This window comes from Lissotriton helveticus, chromosome 6, assembly GCF_964261635.1.
Source record: "Lissotriton helveticus chromosome 6, aLisHel1.1, whole genome shotgun sequence".
NCBI classification, from domain to species: Eukaryota; Metazoa; Chordata; class Amphibia; order Caudata; family Salamandridae; genus Lissotriton; species Lissotriton helveticus.
The window spans coordinates 1,910,104,103-1,910,127,411 of NC_136067.1; the positions used below are offsets into that span (position 1 = coordinate 1,910,104,103).

A 23,309-nucleotide genomic window follows, 5' to 3' on the forward strand; every position below is an offset into this window, starting at 1 on the left:
AAGTGATTAGATTTTCATCTCTCGCTCCAGTCTAAGCAACAGTAGTAAAAGTGTTGGACTTTGGAGGGGTTAGATTTACTATTCACACTCCAATCTAAGCAACAGTAAGGAACATAAGGAGCATATGACATTACAAGCCCTAATCATTTACAAATAATATTTGAATAGCTATGTTAAAAAATGCTTACATTTTAGTACATAGAAAAAATAAATACTATAATATTTAAGAAGAATACAAAAAAAGTTTCAAAAGGCTCAGGCGACGGATCACTACACCAATTACACGCGCCTGCTAACATCAACCAGGGCTGCAGCTGGGCCTTCTCCGTCCCTATTCTAATGAAACAAAAAATGTTGTCTACCGCGAGATTTTAAAAGAAATTGCCCTTGCCAAATATACACATTACACACATTCTATTTCATACCCGGACATCGTCGGGATGGGCTGCTAGTGGGTAAATAAAATAGCAGCCGAACAATATACGTCATCTAAGATCAAACTTTTTAGCATGTCTGAAAATATTTTCAGTATTAATCCTGTGTCCCTCAGTGCTGGCCAGGACTGGTACGCGTGTGGCAGGGGGGAAGCCAACAGACAATGGAATATACCTATTCCGTCGTCTGACTCCCCCCCGCTCCCTCGCCAACCTGCTCACCGCGCTTACCTGTGCCGGCCGCCGCTGGTGTCCATCACTCCATCATTCTAATAGGGTGGTACCATTTGTAATCAGTATGGTATCTGCAAGTAGCATCGGATCTTTTCTTCTTTTACCATAAGTGGTGAAGGCCAGTGACAGAGACCTTGTACCATACATAAGAGGACACCAAATGACACTACATTAAATGAAAGTTCTCGTCTTTTAACCACTCTGCCAGTTAATTAATGAATTGTATAATGAAGAGAAGGCATGCCCTAAAGTGACTTTCTTTTCAAGTGGCAGCTAAATGCCACCCTACTTATTTTCTCCAGTTTTGTTTTATTTTAATTTTGTTTTATTTTAGGGCTGTTAACATAGTCTTTTCTAATGGCTCTTTAGTTTATCACTTTGGTGAGACCTGTCTTATTAGTTTAGCAAAGTTCCTTTGTGCTCCTAGCTTCCATGGATGAAAAACACTTACAATTTATTTTGCATTTCATTGTACCCATACGGTATAATTTCATATCACACAGCTGATGACTTCATCAATAAGACTGTCTGGTTTTTAAAATTATGTCAGCTTTAGGCGTACCATATTGGGCCCTTAAACTCAAAAACCTATTAACAAAAACTGTAATAGGAATGTAATCTCTGGTAATATGGAACTGGCGAATATTGTTGCTTCATATTTGTATTTTTTTCTTTAATGATAGGCTTTGACTGGAGTCTTCATTTCAAATGGGAACAGCTCTCACTGGAGCAAAAAGCCAAGCGAACAGATCCCACCCAGCCCATTAGGTGAGTTAAGAAACCAAGCACATGAATGAAAAATATGAACTATAAATATGCATGAGGCCTTTTTATTGAACACATTTTTGCATGTTGTTCTAACTCAGCGCGATGTGATATTTTTACAACATGCGCACTAAAAATGCATATGTGTTGGGAAGCACAGATGGATCGGGACGAGTCATATTTCACTCATACTGAAAGCATATCACATCTTCTTCTTTTCAGCATGTTTTTCAATGGGCCATTGAGCCTGAGGTTTCTCCTAACAGATTTGTGTACAATAAATGCAGTTCTATTAAAGCTTTCTTTAATGTGGGCCTTAAATTGGAACATCTGCCTTTACTACTGTAGCTTTTAATGACCAGGGAAAACCCATTTGCCAACGTGCAGTGTTGTTGTTTGTGTTTCGATTGCATGTAAGCACTAACTATACTAAGGAAGGTAAGTAAATCTGTCCATAGAGGCAACTTCGTAGCCACCTGTTGGTGTATATATGTAATAGGTATTTACATTTATTCATCCATTATCCTATAATTCCATATATCCATTATTCCATCCATCCATCCCACCCACCCACCAGACAACTTGACATTACCAGTTTGAAACCCAATGAAGACCACTCAGCTGTTGAGACTTCAGAGTTTCATAAAATGAGTGCAGTTCACTTGGGAGAACAGTCAGGTTTGAAAATATTTTGCAGGTCTGAAGAAAGAAGAGGTGGGAAGAGTTCCAAATCAAGAGCATCAATCCACCAAGCACGCAATAAAGTTACTGTCTCAAAAGCCTGTTTTGGCAAAGTCGATTAGCTTTAGTTTAGGGAAATACCATATATAGTGAGCCTTCTGTTCTAACTTTTACTAAACGTATTGAAAATCTTTAGTCATTCTCAGGTCTTTTTTTTAAATGAGGCGCAGAAACTATAAGTAGTGTAAACCTTGAAGACACACAGAGGAAGAGACTCCGCTCCATTGCAGTGCCTCGGCAACTGTCCTCCTTGGAGTCTTAACATTGAAGCTCACATAGAAGATAGATTTCGGTATTAGCATATTACATATGGCCAGAGATAGTAGTCCAAGGAACCCCCCAGAGGCTTGAGAGTTTCAACCTACTAATGCAAAACCTACTAAAACACAGCCCGCTAAAACATGACACATACTCATATTCCCAAACTCTCAACAGGGAAAATGGCCAGAAAAGCAATACTCAACAAGAGATTAGTCTGACCCAGAACACAAACATTATATCAATAAAAGCACCAGCTTGTGAGCAGCCAAATAACCAGCACATAAATAGTCCTCAAACTTCTGTGCCAATGAAACTACAGCAAGCTGGAAATTCAGGAAACGTATTTCAGCCATAAAATATGTTTCTTAGCATGAGAGGGCTTAGGTATACTCTCAACGTCACACAATAAACTCTAAATATCCGAAGGCAGAACCATAATTCCTTTCTCCCTTTAATAATCAAGCCTCCTGAAGGGAAACCTTAGCGGCTCTATTTGTATTCCACCACTGACCCCAGACAGACATACAGCTTATTTGGACACCTTCTCAACCCTGACCCAAAGTCAAAATTTGGCAATGCCTTTTCTCTCTCCACAAGACAACCTAACTCACCAAGCCCTCTACCTGTACACCCCTTTCATTTGCAATATGCAAAGCATCATGTGGAGACTTTTGTCAGGCCTACTTACTTTACACGCTGGTGTCAATAATTCTTTCGCATTATTGACTGCACTTTCCATTCCCAGCATGCTGACAAATTCAACACGACTCCACAACAGTATTATGCTTGCATCCTTTCAACCTTTTGAAGGGAGAGAACCCTGTCATAGAAAGATGAATAAACTGAAAGCACCACAGCATCTCCCTTATGATTTCTTCTACCACCATCCACACTGCCAGAGTCAGCCTGATGCTTTCTTCAACAAACCTGTTAAAACTGTTTCCTTGCGGATCAGACTGATCTTCTAATTCAGAATGCCAGTCTCCTTTAAAAATGTCATCATTTCATTTGAGATATACTGCACTCCATTGCCCATGCCATTTACTTGTGGTAGACTTCATGCGAAAAATTATCTCTCAAAAACTCGATCACAGCATTTGAATGTGACTGTCTCTCAAACGTCACCTCAGTTCACTATACCTGTAAATAGTCAACTCCAGTGCAAACTGGCACACTCCAATCCATGAAATGGTCTTAGAAAACCAATGGCTACTCTTTTCCAGATATTTTCTGGAAGTTTAGAAGGTACCATTGAAAAAAGTTTGTGACCAAACCTTTATCTTCATCTATGTAAAGTTTGCATAATGGGGGCAACAGTCCGAACCAGATTTCAGCAGTTGCTGCATCACAACAGTTGCACATGGGGTTGTAACATGTTTGGACTGGCACTCACTGTTAGTGTTGTAAAAACACTGAGACAGTGAGTATAGTACATTTGCCTTTAATCCAACCCATGAAGCAATGGAAAGTCATTGCTCCACTGCAGTTCCTCTGCTGCCCCTCTGCTGCTGTGTCCTTTCTATTCTTGACATTCAAGCTCACATAGAATTCTGTATCCACATATTGAATATTACAACTGGTTCCAGACTCTAGCACAAACAACTTACTACAGGTGTGACAGAGACAGCCCACTAAGATCCAACACTTTCCAACCTAAGTGGCATGTTTCATATTTGTGTTATAGAAAATCAAACTTAAATTAAAAAATACTGTGAAAAATATATTTGCCCCTATCAAGGTCAAACAAAATATAGCTTGTCACTTGTAACCATGACACTTGCAAGAGCTACCTTATTATTCTCTACTAACACTGCATGTAACCCATCTACTCACAGATGACTATGTATCTTTCAGTTTCTGATAATGACTTTCCACTATTTCATACTATCAAGTTATACCATTAAACAGGTGCCATACGTAGATAAGATGTATTGTGTTGGTAATGGCCCTACATATTCTTCCATACAAAGTATACTACATATTTATGGGTTCTCTTATATATTTCCGTCCATCCAGTTGTTCTTGAAAAATATATAGAATATTCCAAAATTAAAGATGCACATCTTTTCCACTTACATACAGTCCCACTAATTGGAAGCGCCTTTTTATGGAGGTATTTTTTCAGGGAAACACATTGTATTTGTTTGTTGCATCATTGTATCATTGTAACATCATTCAATCACAGCATAGGTAGTGTAGTGTGCTGCTCTGTAATTTTGGTTGAATTGAGGGTATGTGTTTAAATATGTCTTCAATAATTTGAAGTTTTTTCACAATTAATATTACATTTTATGACCATGTGTTTCAGTTTCATACCAAGGATCTAATCTACTGTAATGTGTAAAGAAACATAACTTGGTAATGATGGTATCAAGACTTTTGATTTTGAACCTATTACTATATCTCAAAGTGTAACAGAATATTCTGAGTGCATGCGTAACGATCAAAAAATATAATGCCTTGTAGGCCACTCTTGTACCTATTTGTTGTTATCCGCCTTTATTTTAGCCACGATAAGTTAAAAGTTAGAGGAGAAGCTTAACTAAATATGCCACATTGTGCCATGTCAATATAGTTCTTGAAAGAAGTTATTAAAGCAAGAATTTTGTTTAAATGTGTTTTGAATTTATCTGGTTTTGTTTTAGGACACCTATCATTGCAGGAGGCCTCTTTGTTATTGACAAAACATGGTTTATTCATCTGGGGAAGTATGACACTGCCATGGACATCTGGGGCGGGGAGAACTTTGGTAAGTTGCACAGTTGTTTACTTTATAAGGCACAATTGATTTAAACTCTTTTGCTGCTATATGAAATTTCTTTCTCTCAACTGATTGCTTTAATGTGTTAATCACACTGGATTACTGTTTTAAGTTAATTCATTGCTCTACTTCATTTGGCATGCTGAAATTATCTCAATCAAAATATTTTGTAATTCAACCTGCTCTCTTCTTATGAAGAAAACTTAAATTATGTAGTGGAACAGTAATACAGTAAGAGGAAACTTCCTAAACCCAAGTACTGCATCCCACTAAGGATTAGGAACAGTGGATGGTGTTGGAATCTTCTGCCATCTAATTCTGGTAAAAATTAAAGAGGTGACTAAAAAATTAACAGATTAAAGTAACTTGACCGAGTATCTTCATTCTATCCTGAAGGTCACACCTATAAATTGCCCTGCTTTAAGTCTGTGCAGGATGATCACTGATATGACAAAATGGATCATTATTAGAACAAAGATTGGTTTGACATAACATTGGTTGTGCTCTTTGTGGCTCTGTGAGCCAGGAATTATATCTTAGAAATGAACAATGACATACATTTGCCATTAGATAATGTTCTGTTTTCTGATCCCACTGAGAAGGTTTTACTACAGAAGGCATCCTTCAAGTACTACCTATCACAGCATCAGATTGGTCTAGGAGAGAAAGGATGAATTTCTTTCTCATGTACAGAATGACATTATTTCACATTGCAGATATGTAGCTCTGTTTTACTTTAGGGTGATTTATTTTCAGTTTCCTGCCAATAAAAGCGGCGATAATGTATCGCCCTTGCTTGATAATATGGCCCATAATTATTTAAATATGGTAGGAAAATAATGCAATGTTTTGCACAGTATTCTTGAAGAGTAAGGATCAATCTGGTCTTGGTTAGCCAATATTAGAAGCTGGTGAGCCTTTCATTATAAGCTCTTTTTACCACACCACTAAAAGAAGCACTGTAATATGATAATAGCCGAAAATATTATTGGTCAGATTTGAGGCTTTTTTTTATATAATTTGTTTGCTTTGAAGACATTTCACTAACTTTGAACAATAGGTAAATTGACTAAAACAGAACTACGTTTTATTTCCTTTAATGCAAAGTAGCCACAAAAAAAATATTTTGAATCTAGTCTTTAGAAAAATACCTTTATAAATAAAGAAGGGTTATTGAAAAATGTATTGGTAGGAGGTCATGATTCATTAAACCTTCTGATTAAATGATTAACTGAGATCGGGGAGACTGGGTCCTGATTTGTACCAGCTCCGGTTCACAGCTTTGCCGGACTCCTGCAATTTAACCTGCCTTACAGAGAAAACAACTGGACCACAGCTCCCACAGCACCTCGCTGCTGGAGCCGCCCACAACGACGGAGAACTCGTGCCAGGTGGCGCATATTGCGGAGCTGACCTCTGGGGGAGTGGGAGCTGTTGACTTTTGGCCAGAGAGTTGCATGCTGCATCTATTTATTTTAACTGAGATCGGGGAGACTGAGTCCTTATTTGTCCCAGCTCCGGTTCACAGCTTTGATACACTCCTGCACTTTAACCTGCCTTACGGAGAAAACAACCGGACTACAGCCCCCAGAGCGCCTCGCTGCTGGAGCCGCCCACGACGACGGAGAACTCGTGCCAGGTGGCACATATAGCTGGCTGACCTCTCGTGTCACGGGATGAGTGCAGGACTCGCCCGGCGAAGCCCGGGCCTAGGGCGTGCCCGTCTAAGCCCATCGTAGCTCAAAGGAGGCTGTGCTGGGCCACATCTCTTGGCCCTGATATCTGGGACGCAAGGGAGACTTGACGCATCCCTGTAGGCACTGTCAATACAGATATCTGACTTTTATGATCGATACAGGATCTACGGTCTGTAGTGGAAGGGTAATAAGGGGAGAGGTAGTGAGTATTGTGTTACAAGAACGCAGATATTCTGTAGTTACTATTTCTTTAATTGGATGTTTCGGCCATGGATAAAAGAAAATTACAGAGCTTGATAATATGTCCCTGCTGATTTACCTAACAGAGGTAGTCGGAGCTCTAGAAAAACAAATATTGACCGTAGAGGAGTCCCTAAGTAAGGAATCACAGGGCTCCTTTTTAAATGGCAAAGACACCGATGTACAATATATTGAGTCTGGGGCCAATATCGCAGTTGACATACATAAGGAGCCCCCGAATGGTTGCATCCAGGCTAATAGAGAAAAGATATCTCTTAGCGACCTAGAGCCCAAGTTGCTCCCACCTCCAAAAAGAACTTGTAATTCTAAAACGATCGAAGCATCTGATAATCCACCGTCCTCTAAACATCAGGCACCCACTGTAAAGAAGCCCAAAGTTAACAAACTGCAGGGGAAAGGTAACCTGTCAAATTATAAAGGTAAAGTTAAAGATGTAGCCCCAAGAAATAAAAATAATGGCAATGCCGCCCCTACTAAGGAAATACTCGGGCTAGTAGACCTGATTACAAATCTTACTCAATATATCAGACAATCGATTGGTACCTTGGAAACAAGATTGGGTAAAATAGAAGTCGGGCTGGAAACTCTTATAGAGAAACAACATCTGACTTGTATAAGGGTAGCAGTAACCACTAAACATAAAACCGAGGTGAGATCTGGTAGTGCTTTAATATCCCCTACCCAGATACCGATAGATAGCCCTACAAGTATTGGTAATCAGATGATTGAGAGGGACAGTAAATGTAGTACAACAGGACCCAAGACTCAAACTGAAATACAGGGAGCCAGACTACTTCCCAAAGAGGTTGAGGAAGGATCCTTAGCAGTAAATCATGGCGGCCGGTGTAGCACCGTTACAACGAATTTTTTACAACGCACTACCATTACATCGCAACTTTTACCACGCAAACCATTACAACGCATTGCGCTGGGGGGCGCTCTAGGATAGGGAATGTATTTAATATACTATCCAACACCTTCCCTGCTATCCACGGGGACTGGAGTTGGAATAGTAAATTAAATAATTCACTATCCAGCGCCTAAAAGCATTATGCGTTGTAATGGACTGCGTGGTAAAAACCGCGTTGTAAAGGCATGCATGGTAAAAGCATGCGTTGTAGTGACACCAATCCCATGGCGGCCCCTTGTCTTGAGATCCATGACCTGGTACAGGGTCTCTTAGCTCTAATTTATTCGGCTGCCCACCTAAACCACAGAATCTGCATTTACCCCCTGCGACTACTCCATTCACAATCATATTGGCTAATGTCCCTCCATCATCCAAGGAGGTTAATGAAACATGGATCCCCCTGAGGAATAGTGCTATGCATTGTCTGGGTCTAAAAGAAGGTCTCCCTAGAGAGATGTTCTCTGCTTTTAAGATGGTAAGACGTGTCCCGTGGGTGGGTCTAAGCAGGAAAGATTTTGGGGGTGACTGTGTCATTTTTTCTCTGGGGAATCCCCTATTGGTGAGAGAAATAAATTACAGAACTAATGATAACAATATGAGGGAAGGTATACAAGTTCTCCCCCTGGGATACTTTTATCCGCCCAAAAGAATCAATAGACCTTCAATTCTGCACCGCCTTTCACAGCCCAACCTCTCTTCAAATTTCAACCTAGAGGTATCCAATAGATTTGGGCCCCTTTAATCCTGAGATGAAAACGACTGACCACTTGATAATAGCTGTGACCATTGTTCTGGTGTTGATAGAACGATCTCCCAATTTAGTAGAGTACTTCCATATTTCAAGTCGGGATTCTAATACGGTGTATAACAAGACAAGAAATATCAGGGGAAATTTAGTTAGTATATGCCCTGACAAAAATGGTGCAGAAAGTATAGATGCTGAGCCAAGGAAGAAGGTCATGGGTCAGGTACCTGAACGTCAGCATAACGATAATGTTAATGAAGGTGTACCTACGGGCATCAGATTGCTCTATCGGAATATAGCGGGTCTGCAAACCAGGGTAAATAACCCGATCTGGATGGATTTCATCCACAGTTTTGATATTTTATGTTTCCAGGAGACATGGTTGATGGACGAAGTAAATATTGATGGGTATAAGACCTATCATGTGACATCAATAAGGTCAATCCATGGGAGAAATAAAGGAGGAATATGTGTTTATATCTCTAGTTTGTTGGGGGTTTTGAGAATGGAAATGAGCATATCAACCACTTTTTATCAAATTGTTATTGTTTATTTGACCTGTAATTTAGCTGTACACGTCGTCGATTTTTATAATAACATCAAAAGGGGTCAACTAGGGGAGGTTTTAAAAACACTTAGTGAAGATTCTGACATGATTATAATTTGGGGAGGTGACTTTAATATAAACATATGCGCACAGGCAGGAACAGGACACCCTGGAGTAGTAAATGAAGAGAACAAACCCATGTCTCATTTTACACATACTGATAGGGGAGATAAGCTCAATGATCTAATGGCCACGCATGATCTGGGTTTTGCTAACGTGTTGTGTTCCCCACCTATGGATTTTGATTACACATTTATTGGCAGAGGCTGTAAATCCACAATTGATTTTATAGTAATTCCAACTCGCTATGCTACTTGGTTTGGGAATTGTGAAATTCACCCCAACGTTCTGAGTGACCATTTCTCCCTTTGTATTAAGCTAATCATACCGAAGCAGGGGGCTTACTTTAATAGTTTGGCATGGACAGAGAATATTGCACTATCTCGCCAAAATGGGTATTCCCTCCATTTGGGTATGAAGGACCCAGAGGAGCTTGATAAAAAGATCATCACTAAATCATATGACCACATAGTAGAATGTGTAAAAGAAAACACCACTTCTGAAGACACTTTGAGGGCTTTTGCTCAAATTACCACTGTGGTTCAAGATTACCTTACAACTAAGATAAAGGGTGGCTCCACTAAGGAAAACGGCTGGTTTGATTCAAACTGTACTAGGTCTTACACAAAACTGAAAACTGCACTTCATTGAACTCTAAGAGACCAGAGGGAAATTAGAGAATGTAGGTGGGCATACAACCTTGCAAGAAAGATATGAATCAAAGAACTAAAAGACCAAGCTTGGATGCTCTTTATGAAGCATCCTTACGCAGGGACTGTACCTCGTTTTGGCAGGCGGTAAATGCCCCGTTTTTTCCCTGTGGAGATGGAGCACAGATTGAGGTGGCAATCGATGAGGAATCATGAATTGATTTTTTCACTAACATGTATAGTTCTATGGGGTTGAAAGAATATAACTCAGCCTCCGAACCCCCATATGGGGAAGGTTATGATGACTTCATCCCAATTGACTTATATTTAACACACAAGGAGGTGAGTGCAGCCATTAACTCCAGCAAAGGAGGCCAGCAAAGGAGGCAAGGCTCCGGGTCCCGATGGGGTCCCGATGGATTTATTTAAGTCTATTCCATCTTTATGGTCCCCGCTGTTAACTAGGGTTCTTGAAGCTTGCTCTGCAAGGGGTTTTATCAGCACGTGGTCGGTATCCGTGATTATTCTAATCTATAAAAGAGTGACCGGAATGATCCAGCCTGCTACCGACCAATATCTCTTTTAGATGCTTTGGTGAAGGTGGCAGGCAGGATTGTCTTAAATAGACTACAAATATGGGGTGCCGCTCGCTTAGAGGTCCTGCCATTACTCTACCCTGACCGACGCTACAGGAGTAGCCAACTTGCCTTTTTGCCCTTCCAGGAGTCCAGCGTGCAGAGGAGCTGACCAGCGAGGCCGCAGCGGAGGTGAGAGGCGCGGCCCCGGGACTGCGAGGACCAGCAATCAACACCATCAGCTGGTCCTCTTCCCGCGTGAGCCGCGCCCCCTCCCAGTGCTCCGCCCCATCAAAGCGCTCTTTACCTCTCGCGGCCCCCGCTTCGCGGGAGCCGCTCGCTTAGAGGTCCTGCCATTACTCTACCCTGACCGACGCTACAGGAGTAGCCAACTTGCCTTTTTGCCCTTCCAGGAGTCCAGCGTGCAGAGGAGCTGGCCAGCGAGGCCGCAGCGGAGGTGAGAGGCGCGGCCCCGGGACTGCGAGGACCAGCAATCAACACCATCAGCTGGTCCTCTTCCCGCGTGAGCCACGCCCCCTCCCAGTGCCCCGCCCCCATCAAAGCGCTCTTTACCTCTCGCGGCCCCCGCTTCGCGGGAGCCGCTCGCTTAGAGGTCCTGCCATTACTCTACCCTGACCGACGCTACAGGAGTAGCCAACTTGCCTTTTTGCCCTTCCAGGAGTCCAGCGTGCAGAGGAGCAGACCAGCGAAGCCGCAGCGGAGGTGAGAGGCGCGGCCCCAGACTGCGAGGACCAGCAATCAACACCATCAGCTGGTCCTCTTCCCGCGTGAGCCGCGCCCCCTCCCAGTGCCCCGCCCCCATCAAAGCGCTCTTTACCTCTCGCGGCCCCCGCTTCGCGGGAGCCGCTCGCTTAGAGGTCCTGCCATTACTCTACCCTGACCGACGCTACAGGATTAGCCAACTTGCCTTTTTGCCCTTCCAGGAGTCCAGCGTGCAGAGGAGCTGACGAGCAAGGCCGCAGCGGAGGTGAGAGGCGCGGCCCCGGGACTGCGAGGACCAGCAATCAACACCATCAGCTGGTCCTCTTCCCGCGTGAGCCGCGCCCCCTCCCAGTGCCCCTCCCCCTTTCACCAAACAAGAACTTTAGTGACTCCATTAACGCGCATTGCGGGACGCGCGCGGGTCGCAGCCCGGGGCTAAGCCCGGGCAAAGGGCGGGCCCTCTGTGGCCCTCCGGGGACCGAGGAGCCGGGCCGGGGCCACACCCCTTTCAATCATCGTCCCTCGTCAGATACCAGTATAATAAATACGTGCGTTAGAAACTACTGCTCATATATTACTTTTGTTCCCTATTCGAGACTGGAACTATCCTCCATTATGCCCTCCAAACTGGTAACTATGGACAACTTTTTAATTAAAAAGGTTGCGCAAATTAACAGCAACAGAAGGGCGTCCCTGGGGTTGGAGCATTCTCCTACAATTACACCGGAGCTTCCATTTACTGTCACAGATACACCTTTGCCAGAGGGGCCCCCTGCCCCTGCAGGCAAAGTAACTACCGTAGTTGCCATGGTCCATGCGGGTCAGCACGACGAGGATTCCAACGTCCAAGCCCTTATGGGGACAGGTGTGGGCTCTTCTGAAATATATGAGCCTGCAGCAAAGGAACCCCCTAGAAGATTTAAGAAAGCCCGAGTGAGACGCAGGGGGAAGCAAAGGAAAATCAGCCATAAAATTACACAAGGAGGGGGGGGGTGAGTCTGGATCTACACCACTATTTACAGAAACGAGATTAGTCAAATTAGGAGAAATAGGGGATGTCATCGCGCCCAAACACCCTAGAGATTCTTTGCTTCTTATCGATTTATCACATTCAGGGGTCACAGATAATATTGAAAGCACTTCTGATGACCCCACCATGATAAGCAAGCATCCCTTGTCTAGTACACCTGCTAGTTCATCCGTATTGGACTTACTTACTGGGAATGATAGTGTTAGGCTATCGGGCTCCCCAAAACTCCCTATTGAGCCATCGCCCAAGTCTCCTACATCCCCCCTTATTACGAGAAATAGCAAAAAAAGGGGGGGCGAGCCATTGGGAAATCGAGCACATAAAATAAGGAAAGGGGTCGTTCACTCCCCCCAGTCACATACTGGCCAAACCCTAGTATGTGAGGCGGCCATGATGGCCAAAATTGTAGAACTTATCAGGGGCGTGACGCAACCACTCCTAGATAAGACTATTATGATGTGTGCACATCTAGATCAAATAGAGAAGAAGGTCGAACAGAATTCCCTCCTTTTATTTGACCTGGTAAAGGGGCTAGAAAAACCTAAGGCGAACTCTTTATTAAGAGTCAACCCTCCTGTAAAAACCATAGTAACAGCTCCCCCTCCAATACTAGTACCTATAACACCAGCATCAACAACACCGGTACCTGTACAAAAACAGAAATCTGTGCAAGAGGGGGTAAGATCGGGTAGCCCTGTGATCACGTTGATAACTCCAACCCCACAAATGGCCATACCTCAACTGGCGGCTCCTGTAACTAAGGAGCAAACACCTAAACCAGGGGGAACTCAAAATTAAGGTGGTAGAAAGGACTTATTAACGATCAAGTCAAGTAAAGGGAATGTTTTGGCCATCGCTCCCGAAAAAACTAATCGTGTCATAGACTTAACCCCTGATTCTGCCCCTTATGTTATTGTAATGGCAGGGGTCCCAGAACTGCCTGCAGGTAAATGGGAAGATCATGGAGCACTACGGAACAAGGTTGTCTTTTGGCACCGTGATAATAGACCGTTACCTGCATCAATAAATGGTGAAATTATAAGTCTAAGGCGTGCCAACTGGGTGGGAGCCAGGCCAAAGGATAGAAATGGTGATGTTATAATCATCAATTTTAAGGATCATAGGGCCGTGAGGCATATTGGGGATTGGTTCGATGCTAGAAGCAGCGATTCCATCTCTACACATCTTCTTTCCTATTTCTATCCCTACGCACCCCCAAAAAGTTTCAATAACTGGGGCAGGGACAGGCAGCTTATTAAGAAGCCAGTCCACCAACGTCGGGGGCTTGGACACGTAAGACCATGGGATAGGGTTGGGCCTGGGGGAGTACCGCCTGCGCTGGGTAGTCCTGGTTATGCAAGTGGTCAAGGCCCCTCTCTTTATACTCAGAGGCCGGAGGACTTTTATCTCAGAAATGAGCATCAGGTCTATCAATACCCCCTCTCAGTAATCATTATCCACCATACTTGGGACCCAACCTTATTCAAGGTAGACCATGGAACAATAGAGGATTGTTTCCACACATGTATAATTTACCGATCCAAAACCGCTACCAGATCTTCTCCGGTCTGGATGGGGTAGATTGACAGCAAGCCCAGATTCCCATAGAAACTGTGGCGGGGAAAAACCACTCTTCCCCAGTTTCTCAAGTTCTTACTAGGGGTGGGGTTCTCTCTAATAGCACTGAGGCCCCCATTGAGTCATCTCAAGAACCTCCCACATTAAATAAGACCCTCACTCTCGATAGGCTGACACCTTGTGACAGTGATCTTCTGGAGCAGATGCAATCTATCGTAGGTAACAATAATGGGAGCAGAGAAAAGACAGGTAATGGCTCGATACAGGTGAAGAGTGACTTTTGTGCACTGCTTTTCTGGAACGTAGCTGGGTTGAGGCAAAAAATCAGTAACCCAGCCTGGGAGTCTGTAATAAGCGGCCAGGATATAGTGGCCCTGCAAGAAACATGGATCCAGGACCCAATCCACGTAAATGGTTATAGAACCTTCTTCACCCCAGCAGTTGGAGGCCATTTTGGGAGGGCAAAGGGTGGTTTGACTATGTTTGTTTCAAATCAACTCAAAATTAAACAGGTCCAATGTCATTTATATTCTAATTACTTTCAGCTCATAATTCTAAGAGATTTTAAAGGAGCAAAGGTGATCATTATTAATTTCTACAATAATGTCCCGAGGGAAGAAATTGTCGTTGCGATGAAGCAGCTCAAGGAGGAAGTTCAGTTAGAGGTAGATAAAAATGACAGAGAACTAGTAATTTTATGGGGGGGGGGATTTTAACTGTTCACTCTGTACCAAAGGGAGTCAGGGCCTATGCGGCCTAATGACAGAGAGAGATATGAATCTGACTCACTTTGATCACACTCTGATGGGGGATTTGTTGAACGAATTACTATTCATGTTTGACTTGGGGTTTGCTAATGAAACAGCGCTAAAACCCACACCCTTTGTCCCGACCTTTGTTGGTAGAGGTTTGGTGTCAACCATTGACTTTATTATCTCCTCCAGTAATCTTAATCATAGAGTTGTGGGGGTTACAAATATCCCATTGCCTATAAGTGACCATCTTCCCCAATGCCTTAAGGTAGCAGATTTATTCCCAGACCCATCGTCGGCCGCGCCTCTCGTTGAGGCAGCGGTCGATGTGGTTCTTGGGAGACAAAATGGGTACACACTTAATTGGAGCAAAGTAATCCCCGCAACATTCTTCAAGGAACTCTGGGAGGTGTGCACTACTACTTTATGACCTGTTTGGGAGATAATTCTAGTGGTGATCAAATAATTGAGCACTTTGGTATTATAGCTACAAACATAAAAAGTAGCTTAAGGGTGGAGTCAAAACGTAGAGGTAAGGGACCCAAGAGTTGGTTCGACAACGCATGTACCAGGGCGCTGAAAAATCTAAAACATGCAGTGCACAGAAGCCCCAGGGACACAGGTGAAATAAGAGCATGTAGGTCTGCATATAACCAGGCCCTTAAAGTAAGGAAAACTGTGCTAAACAAGGAGGCAATAGATTCACTCTGCGAGGCTTCAAAAACTAAAAATTCCGCCGCATTTTGGAAAGTAATTAACACCCCCTTCCCTTACGAAACCCATACGGCGCGAATTGAGATCGCAATAAACGAGGATAATTGGGTGGATCATTTTTCCAATCTTTACAAGGCTCAGGGTGATACCCGTAGTGGAGGTCCTCAGATCAGCTTGGACTTACAACCAGGCCCCAATTTGGTTGTAACACTTGATGAGGTATTGCTCGCCCTAAGAGCTACCAAAGGAGGAAAGGCAGCTGGGCCTGACGGGATCCCTGCGGACCTATTCAAAGCAAATACTGAAATCTGGGCCCCAATGTTGGTGCAACTTTTTAATGCGGCTTTATCGAGGGGCTTAAAAGATTCCTGGTTCACCTCTGTCATCGTCCCTATTTATAAGAAGGGGACAGAAACAGCTGTGCCTGTTATAGGCCAATCTCCCTTCTCGATTCTTCAATAAAAATCTTGGGACGAATAGTGTTGGCAAGACTCCAAAGCTGGGCGGAGGAAAATGAAGTCATGAGCGACTTGCAATTTGGTTTTCAAAAAGGGATTGGCACAATCGAGCAAGGCCTAAATCTAATGTTATTGCAACATAAATATATAAGGATTAAGTCGGAACGCTTGTATTTTACCTTTGTGGACCTTTCGTCAGCGTTCGACTGCGTGTCACACACCAAATTGTGGGCAATAATGAAAAGTTTGGGAGTGGACAACACCATCATCTGTTTCCTGAGGGAACTTTATAGTGGAGCCACAGCTTCTGTTCGCTACGGTAGGGGGGGCGAATGCTCCAGACAATTCAGTGTGGGTCGTGGAGTGCGCCAAGGTTGTGTATTAGCACCTTTTCTTTTCCTCCTCTACATTAATGGGCTTGAGCATCATCTGCTGCAGGAGTGCAGAGATATGCCCAGGGTGGGGAGGAGGGCAATCCCTGCGCTCATGTATGCGGATGATGCCGTGCTTATGGCACGTACTCCTCAGGCTCTGCAAAAACTAGTAGTAAGTTTTGAGAACTTTATGCTGAATCTAGACCTGCTAGTAAATTGTAGTAAAACCTTCACAATGAACTGTGGTCCAAAATCAGGTAAACCGATGAAACGGATGTTTTTAAATAATGTTCCATTAGATAACACCCCAACCTTTTCTTATTTGGGCATTTTATTCCATGAGTCAGGTTCTTGGACAAGCGCAATTAAGGCCAGAACTCTTTTATTTATGAAAACGATCATGAACCTAAAGAATTTTGTTAGAAAATTGGGCAGGAAGCCTATAAATGAAATGTTAACTATATATAAAGCAACATGCTTATCCGTGGCTATGTATGGCTCAGGCTTGTGGGGGTACGCAAATGTTGATTCGATCCAGGTGGTGGAAAACACATTTATGAGGGAAGTCCTTGCAGTTCCACAGTGCGTTGCCACATTTAACTGTCACGCTGAACTTGCTTAACCCTACATAACAGACATTATAAAAATTCAACCTATCCTGTTATGGCATAGGGTATGGACCACAAATGAATGTGTTATGAATCGGGCCCTATTACAGGATACCCTCAGCCTGGATCACGTGGAGAGATCACAATGGCTGGGATACGTTAAGTGCTTCCTGACTGAGATTGGGTGCTATTCTTATTACTCGGATCCATCTACAATGGATAGCATCTCAAGGAGTACATTGAAAACCCTCTGCCTGGACCATCTTGAGGATAAGAGGAGGAGAGCTGAAACTATGAAACATTCAGTACATTCTCACCTCCTTACTCTATGTGAGACTAAGTCTGTACAGCCATACCTATCCCTGCCCATGACAAACTATGATCGCTTTCTTTTAACTTGTTTTAGATTTTGCATATTTTTTAGATTGGTGTCCTTTCCCAGTATGAATTCATGGATACGTATATTGCCCACTTGCCCGTGTGATGGCATCTCATATCAATCGGACATCCATATCGTTTTCTTCTGCAGACTTTATAGTGCCTCTCGTAGAAAAATTATCGTCCCTTTTTTAAAAGAAATGAATTTAACCAGATGCCGCCCAGCTTTTTTAGAAGTCCAGAGAATGGATACGGTTTTAACTGTAACTGTGGTTTTAAATTTTTTTAAAAGTGTTTCTAAATTACGGAAACCTTTCCTACTGAATAACTGTCTATTGATCCCCCATCACTGAACTCACATTAAGAGCTGTAATCATTGTAATCTGTTTTTATGTCTGTTACTTTTATGGTTACTTGTTTTTAACCGAATAAAGTTCTTTGAATCTGAATCTGACTACAAATATGGGCCGACGTTGCAGGGTACGATTCGTACAGGAAAAACGCTCCGAACGGCTATTCGGAGCGTTTTTTCCCGAATCGGAATTGGCCCCTTAGAGTCCCTAAAAGCAGGAAATGAACAAACGTATTGTGGTTCAGCACTAATTGACTCTAGTAACCTACCGTATACAGCTATATCTGGTCTGGTGCTTAGGAGGGTATGACAGATATATTTTTACTAGGTTTAGGTTTGATTGCTTCCATGGTTTGGTCAGTTTTGCAGTTGTTAATAATTGGTCTAGGAATCTATGTCACTGTTGATGTGATAATTTATCAAATCAATCTACTATACACGTTATTCTTTTCTGTAAAATGTATTGAAACGAAAGAAGTAGATGGATTTTGCCATTTTTAAAGCAGTGGGGATGGAGGCAGTGCCGTCCGGCCTTTTTATATTTGCAATTACTGGAAAACGCGTACTGTGCGTCCATCATGACAGGATTCCTGAAAAGCTAATAAGGAAAAAAAAAAGCATAACTGTGTAATAATGTGTATCATCATGTTTCAGAAAGATTGATAATATGATGGAAATGTTTAAAAATACAATCTACCTAGGCGATTTTGTCGAATGAATTTTTAACAATAATGAATGTTTAAACTGTGACTTTTATGATTTTAACAGGCTTTGAAATCGAATAAAGTTTATTCTGATTTTGATTAGACATTTAAATTCACCTCACTAGCTTGTTTATCCCCTTCCCCTACTCCTGCTCCTTGTGTTTCCCCTTTCTCCCCTCTCCTTTTCAGTGCCTTATTCTTTCTTGTTGAGAGGTCATATATGTAATTGGGCATCAATGGTGTCATTAGCTGTATATCTGGTCTGACTTTCATGGATAACCTCCTTTCAAATTATTTTGCAATTGAGGGATGTTATGTAAATGTTTTTGATATAGCTTGTTAAAGATCATTTTTCCTGACTTATGCTAACTAGGCCTCAGCTGGGCCTCAACACCATCTTCTCACATTCACTGTTTATTACTTCTGCAGCATGTAGTCAAACAAGTCATGTCTGTTATTTCCATATGGGGTTGTTCTCAAGAAGACTGTCTAGCATTGGCCCATTAATGTTGCATTTCTAGAAAGTTCTTCTGCCTTATCGCAGTATTACATTCATTCATAATTGTTCACTCATGTTTGTGTGACTAGTTTAATCTGAAACCTCTAGATGACATTACCTCAGTGGGGGCTGAATCAATATTCATGTAGTGGGATAGGTGCTAAGGCTATATGGTGCTTTTTAATTGAATATTCTAATTTGTTGAAAATGTAATTCCTTTGCTCACACCATGATGAATCTACACTTTCAATGTTTGTCTATGGGAGAATTCCCTATATAAATCTTCAATTTTTAGGGTGAGTTAGATTACTTTCCCATGCTACTAGGGATGCTGTCCGATTTCTTACTGATTTTGCTGCTCATTTGGGACTTAGAATATTTTAGATTGTGCCTATTATTCTGTATTGCTGTATTACTAGGAGCCTTCATGGCAATGATTTTATGCTTCTGCATTTTACAATTTCTGTATTGTGCCTTTGGAATGTTGTAATAAATCTTTATACATATTCTAATTCTGCCCTAGAACTCACTTGCTTGAGTCTGTCCTTAAATATTTGACTGTATTTTGATATGCTGATTTTGCACTTTGTCTTGGAACACGTTGCCTCATGAAATTAAGTTAAAACACTGTCACAACGCACCCACCCATAGGTATGCAATTAAAGTGTTTCTTGGGGTGAAATAATTAAGGGGTGCTCAGCACCAACACTAAATTTAAGCTTTCTCATGATTTTGGATATTGCTTTATTTCCTGTCTATAGTCTGTCAATATGGCAACAGACCAATTTGGTTTCGGATTGTTTGAATTGTATTACGGCCATGGTATTTTGATTTGCTTTAATGGATTTCTGAATTGCTGTAGTTGTCTGCATCTGCCCGATTTTCAAACAATACATAAAAGAGTGCTGCTTTAAGTTATTCCCTAGTACAGATGCCTCCTCTTTTGTTTTCTGCTGACAGATCAATGTGCCACATGCTTTGATTTTTTGTTTGCTTTTTAGATGTCAGACATTTTCTCTGTTGGTTATGAGCACCATGGTGGCCGATTGGCATTTCTTGTTAATTGCTTGAAACTAAAATCCATGTTCATTAATGTAACTTCTAAATTGTCGAAGCAAAGCATGCACATGATTATACAAAGGAGATCCAAAACAAAGAAAAAATGTGTACATTTCTGATTTCTTTCCAGTCGCAATCTGTGTTGTACTGCTTTGGTAGCAGTACTGAAGGGTTAAACTTTTTTATTGGTGTATTTACTTTTCTTTGTACATATTAGCATGTTAGAGTTTAAGAGTTACTCAAGTGCTTGTTTACTTTTTCTCATACCTCCCACCTTATAGTAGTTGTGAGCATTTGTGTATTTATTACCCATACTGGATCCCTTAACCAAGCAGTCTGATTTCCACTGCATACAGTGTTATAAGACCTCTTAAAACACATACCTGGTTTGAAAAACATATTATTGTCAGTGTTAATTCCACATCATCAATGAGTGCAAGAGAAGAGTTAAATCGCTCCGATGAGCCAAGGTACATGTTTTGTCAAGGCAGTGTGTCCGGAATTACAACATGTGAGGCAGAAACCTGCAATAGACTGGGTCAAAGTCTTGTACACGTTAGTGTGCTCCACCCAATTCTATCTGTGACATTGTTTTTTTACAAAATACAGGATTGAAAGACATAGAAACTACTCAGATTTCCGCACAAAGTGCTAAATATGGAGAAACATTCACTAGTAGAATTTCTTCCATGAAAGGACTAGTATGGAGGAGGATTTACCACAACCACAGAACTAAAAATCAGGACATTATGACATGGAACTCAGGCAGTGAATCATCTCTCTTAAGATGGTACGGCTAATTATGGACTGTTTGTGAGGGCCCCTAGATGGATACAAGGAATATTGCTCCTAATTATCGCACATGATAAAATCCAATACCAAGGTATAAAGAATTTATCAAATGTGTGTAATTATTGCCAGTTCCATATTTTTTCAGGAATACCATGCAGTTTTTGGTGTGTGACATATATATACTACATGGGCAACCTATGGCCCAAATGGACCTGGGTATTGGTAAGCAACAGTGTCCAAGTAGGTATCAATCAAAAAAGGTGAATGTTTAGTCAAAACCTTGTGGACATGGCTAGAAGTTACTTAATTTCAGAGGACACTGGCACTTTTCTCTGCCCCTTTTCTCTCCTTCTGCATTCATTGCCTTTCCGCCTTCAACCCTAAATGTACCAGACATGCAACCCATGCGAAGTAACAAGGTATAGAATGATATCCTGCCTGCCCTTGGCATCCAAGGTCTTGGAAAAAGCTATAAACTCAGAGCTACATAATCATCTGAATACCAACAATCTACTCAATAGCACTTAACATGGTTTTCGCTCTGATCATTCCACTGAGTCGGAATTTATCATGGCCATGGAGGAAATTCGTTGGCAAATTGACAGGGGGGGGGGCAGAGCTGTCCTGATCCTACTTGACCTATCAGCCCCACTCAGTACTCACGCAATGGCTGAAGGCAATAGGAATTCTGGACACTGCGCTAACCCTCCTCACTTCCTTCTTGACAGGCAGAGAACAGAGGGTGTGCTGGGATAACCTTAAATCCGACAATTTTATCTCCCATGTGGAGTTCTTCAGGGGTCAGCACTCTTGCCCACTCTATTCCACTGGCCAAGTTAATCAAGGACCACAGCTTTGCGCTGGTATCGTATGCAGAAGATACTCAAATTATAATCTCCATCTGCTCAACGGTAGGCACGCCAACGACCCGATTCCATAGCTGTCTCGAACACATTCTGAAATGGATGCACCATAACTATCTAAAACTAAACACTGAACAGACGGAGATTATGGAATTCGGCACTGGTCCTCCCATCTGGAATCTAGCTTGGTGGCCAGCAGTGGGAGGAGCTTGTCTGGTCCCAGTAGTTCAAATGAGAAGCCTAGGCTTTGTTTGTGATGACCAGCTTAGCTTTTCAGGGTAGATCAAACAGGTAACATCGACCTGCTCCTCTTTTTAAAGATACTGCGGAAAATCTTACCTTTGCTCCCGCTGGAGCTGAGGAAAACAGTTGTGGTAGCACTCATTCTTTCCCGTATAGACTACTGTAACGCCCTCTACCTAGGGGTTGCTAAACGGCAACTATCCAAACTGCAATCTCTACAGAACGCCACAGCACGAACCTTGTTGAAAATTTCCAAATTCAATCACAACTCTGGGGCATTTAGGAACCTCCACTGGCTCCCAGTTAAGCAGCGGATTGAGTTTAAGGCATTTTTTCTGGTTCACAAAGCCCTGTAGGGAGGAGGGCCTACGGACTATTACAAACTATTCCAATGGTACACCCCCGCTGCACTCTGAGATCGGCTACGAAAGCAATGGTCAGCATCCCTAAAATTAAGAAGGCATGATGGGGAGGCAGATGTCTCTCCCATCTAGCATCCAAGCTCTGGAATAAGTTACCACCTAACATCAGGCTTCAATCTGTCAGATCACAATTCAGGGCGGTGTTAAAACCTGGCTCTTCCCTATACAGTAAAGACCTGAACCTCCCCTGGTTTCGCTGCATTTCTCTGCAACCCCCAGCGCCAAGACGCCTCGGCAATCGAGAGCTTTATAAACCATTTACTTACTTGCTTACAATCATTAGTCACATGGTTGCCCTATCTGGCCTTTACTGATCTGGTGAGTCAGAGGGTGTACCTTTGTTGGTAATGTCCCTTAGCCTTACTTTTAAGCAGTCCCTTACTATACCGGTCGGTCCATTCCGTGTCATCTGTCTTTACCAATTCCATTGACTACACTTTTCCCCCCTGTATGAGCCTTTTCTGCTACTAAATATCTTCTGGTACCTCCTCTCAATTGTTTCTCAAACCATTTTCTATAAAGTCCCTGAGTTGGATGTTAGATACCACCTCAATGACTCCCAATTGCAAGACTGTGGGTTTCCTTTTTGAGCTAAAGACACACAGCTGATGGATGGAGCTACCTTTTGGGACCCCTGTGGTCTGCTGTCCCATAAAGCCCTTCTTCATGAGGAGAGCATAGCGCCTCTCCATTTTCCTACATTCAATCCTCTAGAGCGAATCATTCTCACAAATTACAGATCTCTGACACATAACTGTGAGTTGGCTTTCCATCTGACATGTTGTACATTCCACCTATCATGTGTGCTCAGATATAACTGCCACAGATTCAGTTGTCCTTATAAACTATCCTCCTCCTCTCTTTTCTTTTTCTAGATTTAAGTAACCAACTATTCAACTAGAGATATTTCCCTATGACATGACCACAGCTTTCATTATACGTTACAGTGTTTAGAAATTGGTTATGATTCCGCTCTTCCTTCTACCTAGCATTTATATTGCCTAGTGCTCACAAAAAAATCATTCTGTCCTGATGATGACCTGCACAATTAAAAATAGC

General features: G+C 42.4%; 1 protein-coding gene across 3 annotated transcripts in view; it reads left to right on the forward strand.

The window, feature by feature from the left end:
* GALNT14 (polypeptide N-acetylgalactosaminyltransferase 14) overlaps positions 1-23,309 on the forward strand; it is a 1,160,089-nt gene that overhangs the window by 925,573 nt on the left and 211,207 nt on the right. For all 3 annotated transcript variants that reach the window (XM_078649861.1, XM_078649859.1, XM_078649860.1), the window contains exons 8-9: positions 1,352-1,436; positions 5,081-5,184. In XM_078649861.1, the coding sequence (XP_078505987.1) occupies positions 1,352-1,436; positions 5,081-5,184 (189 nt within the window). The remainder of the gene's footprint in view (positions 1-1,351; positions 1,437-5,080; positions 5,185-23,309) is intronic.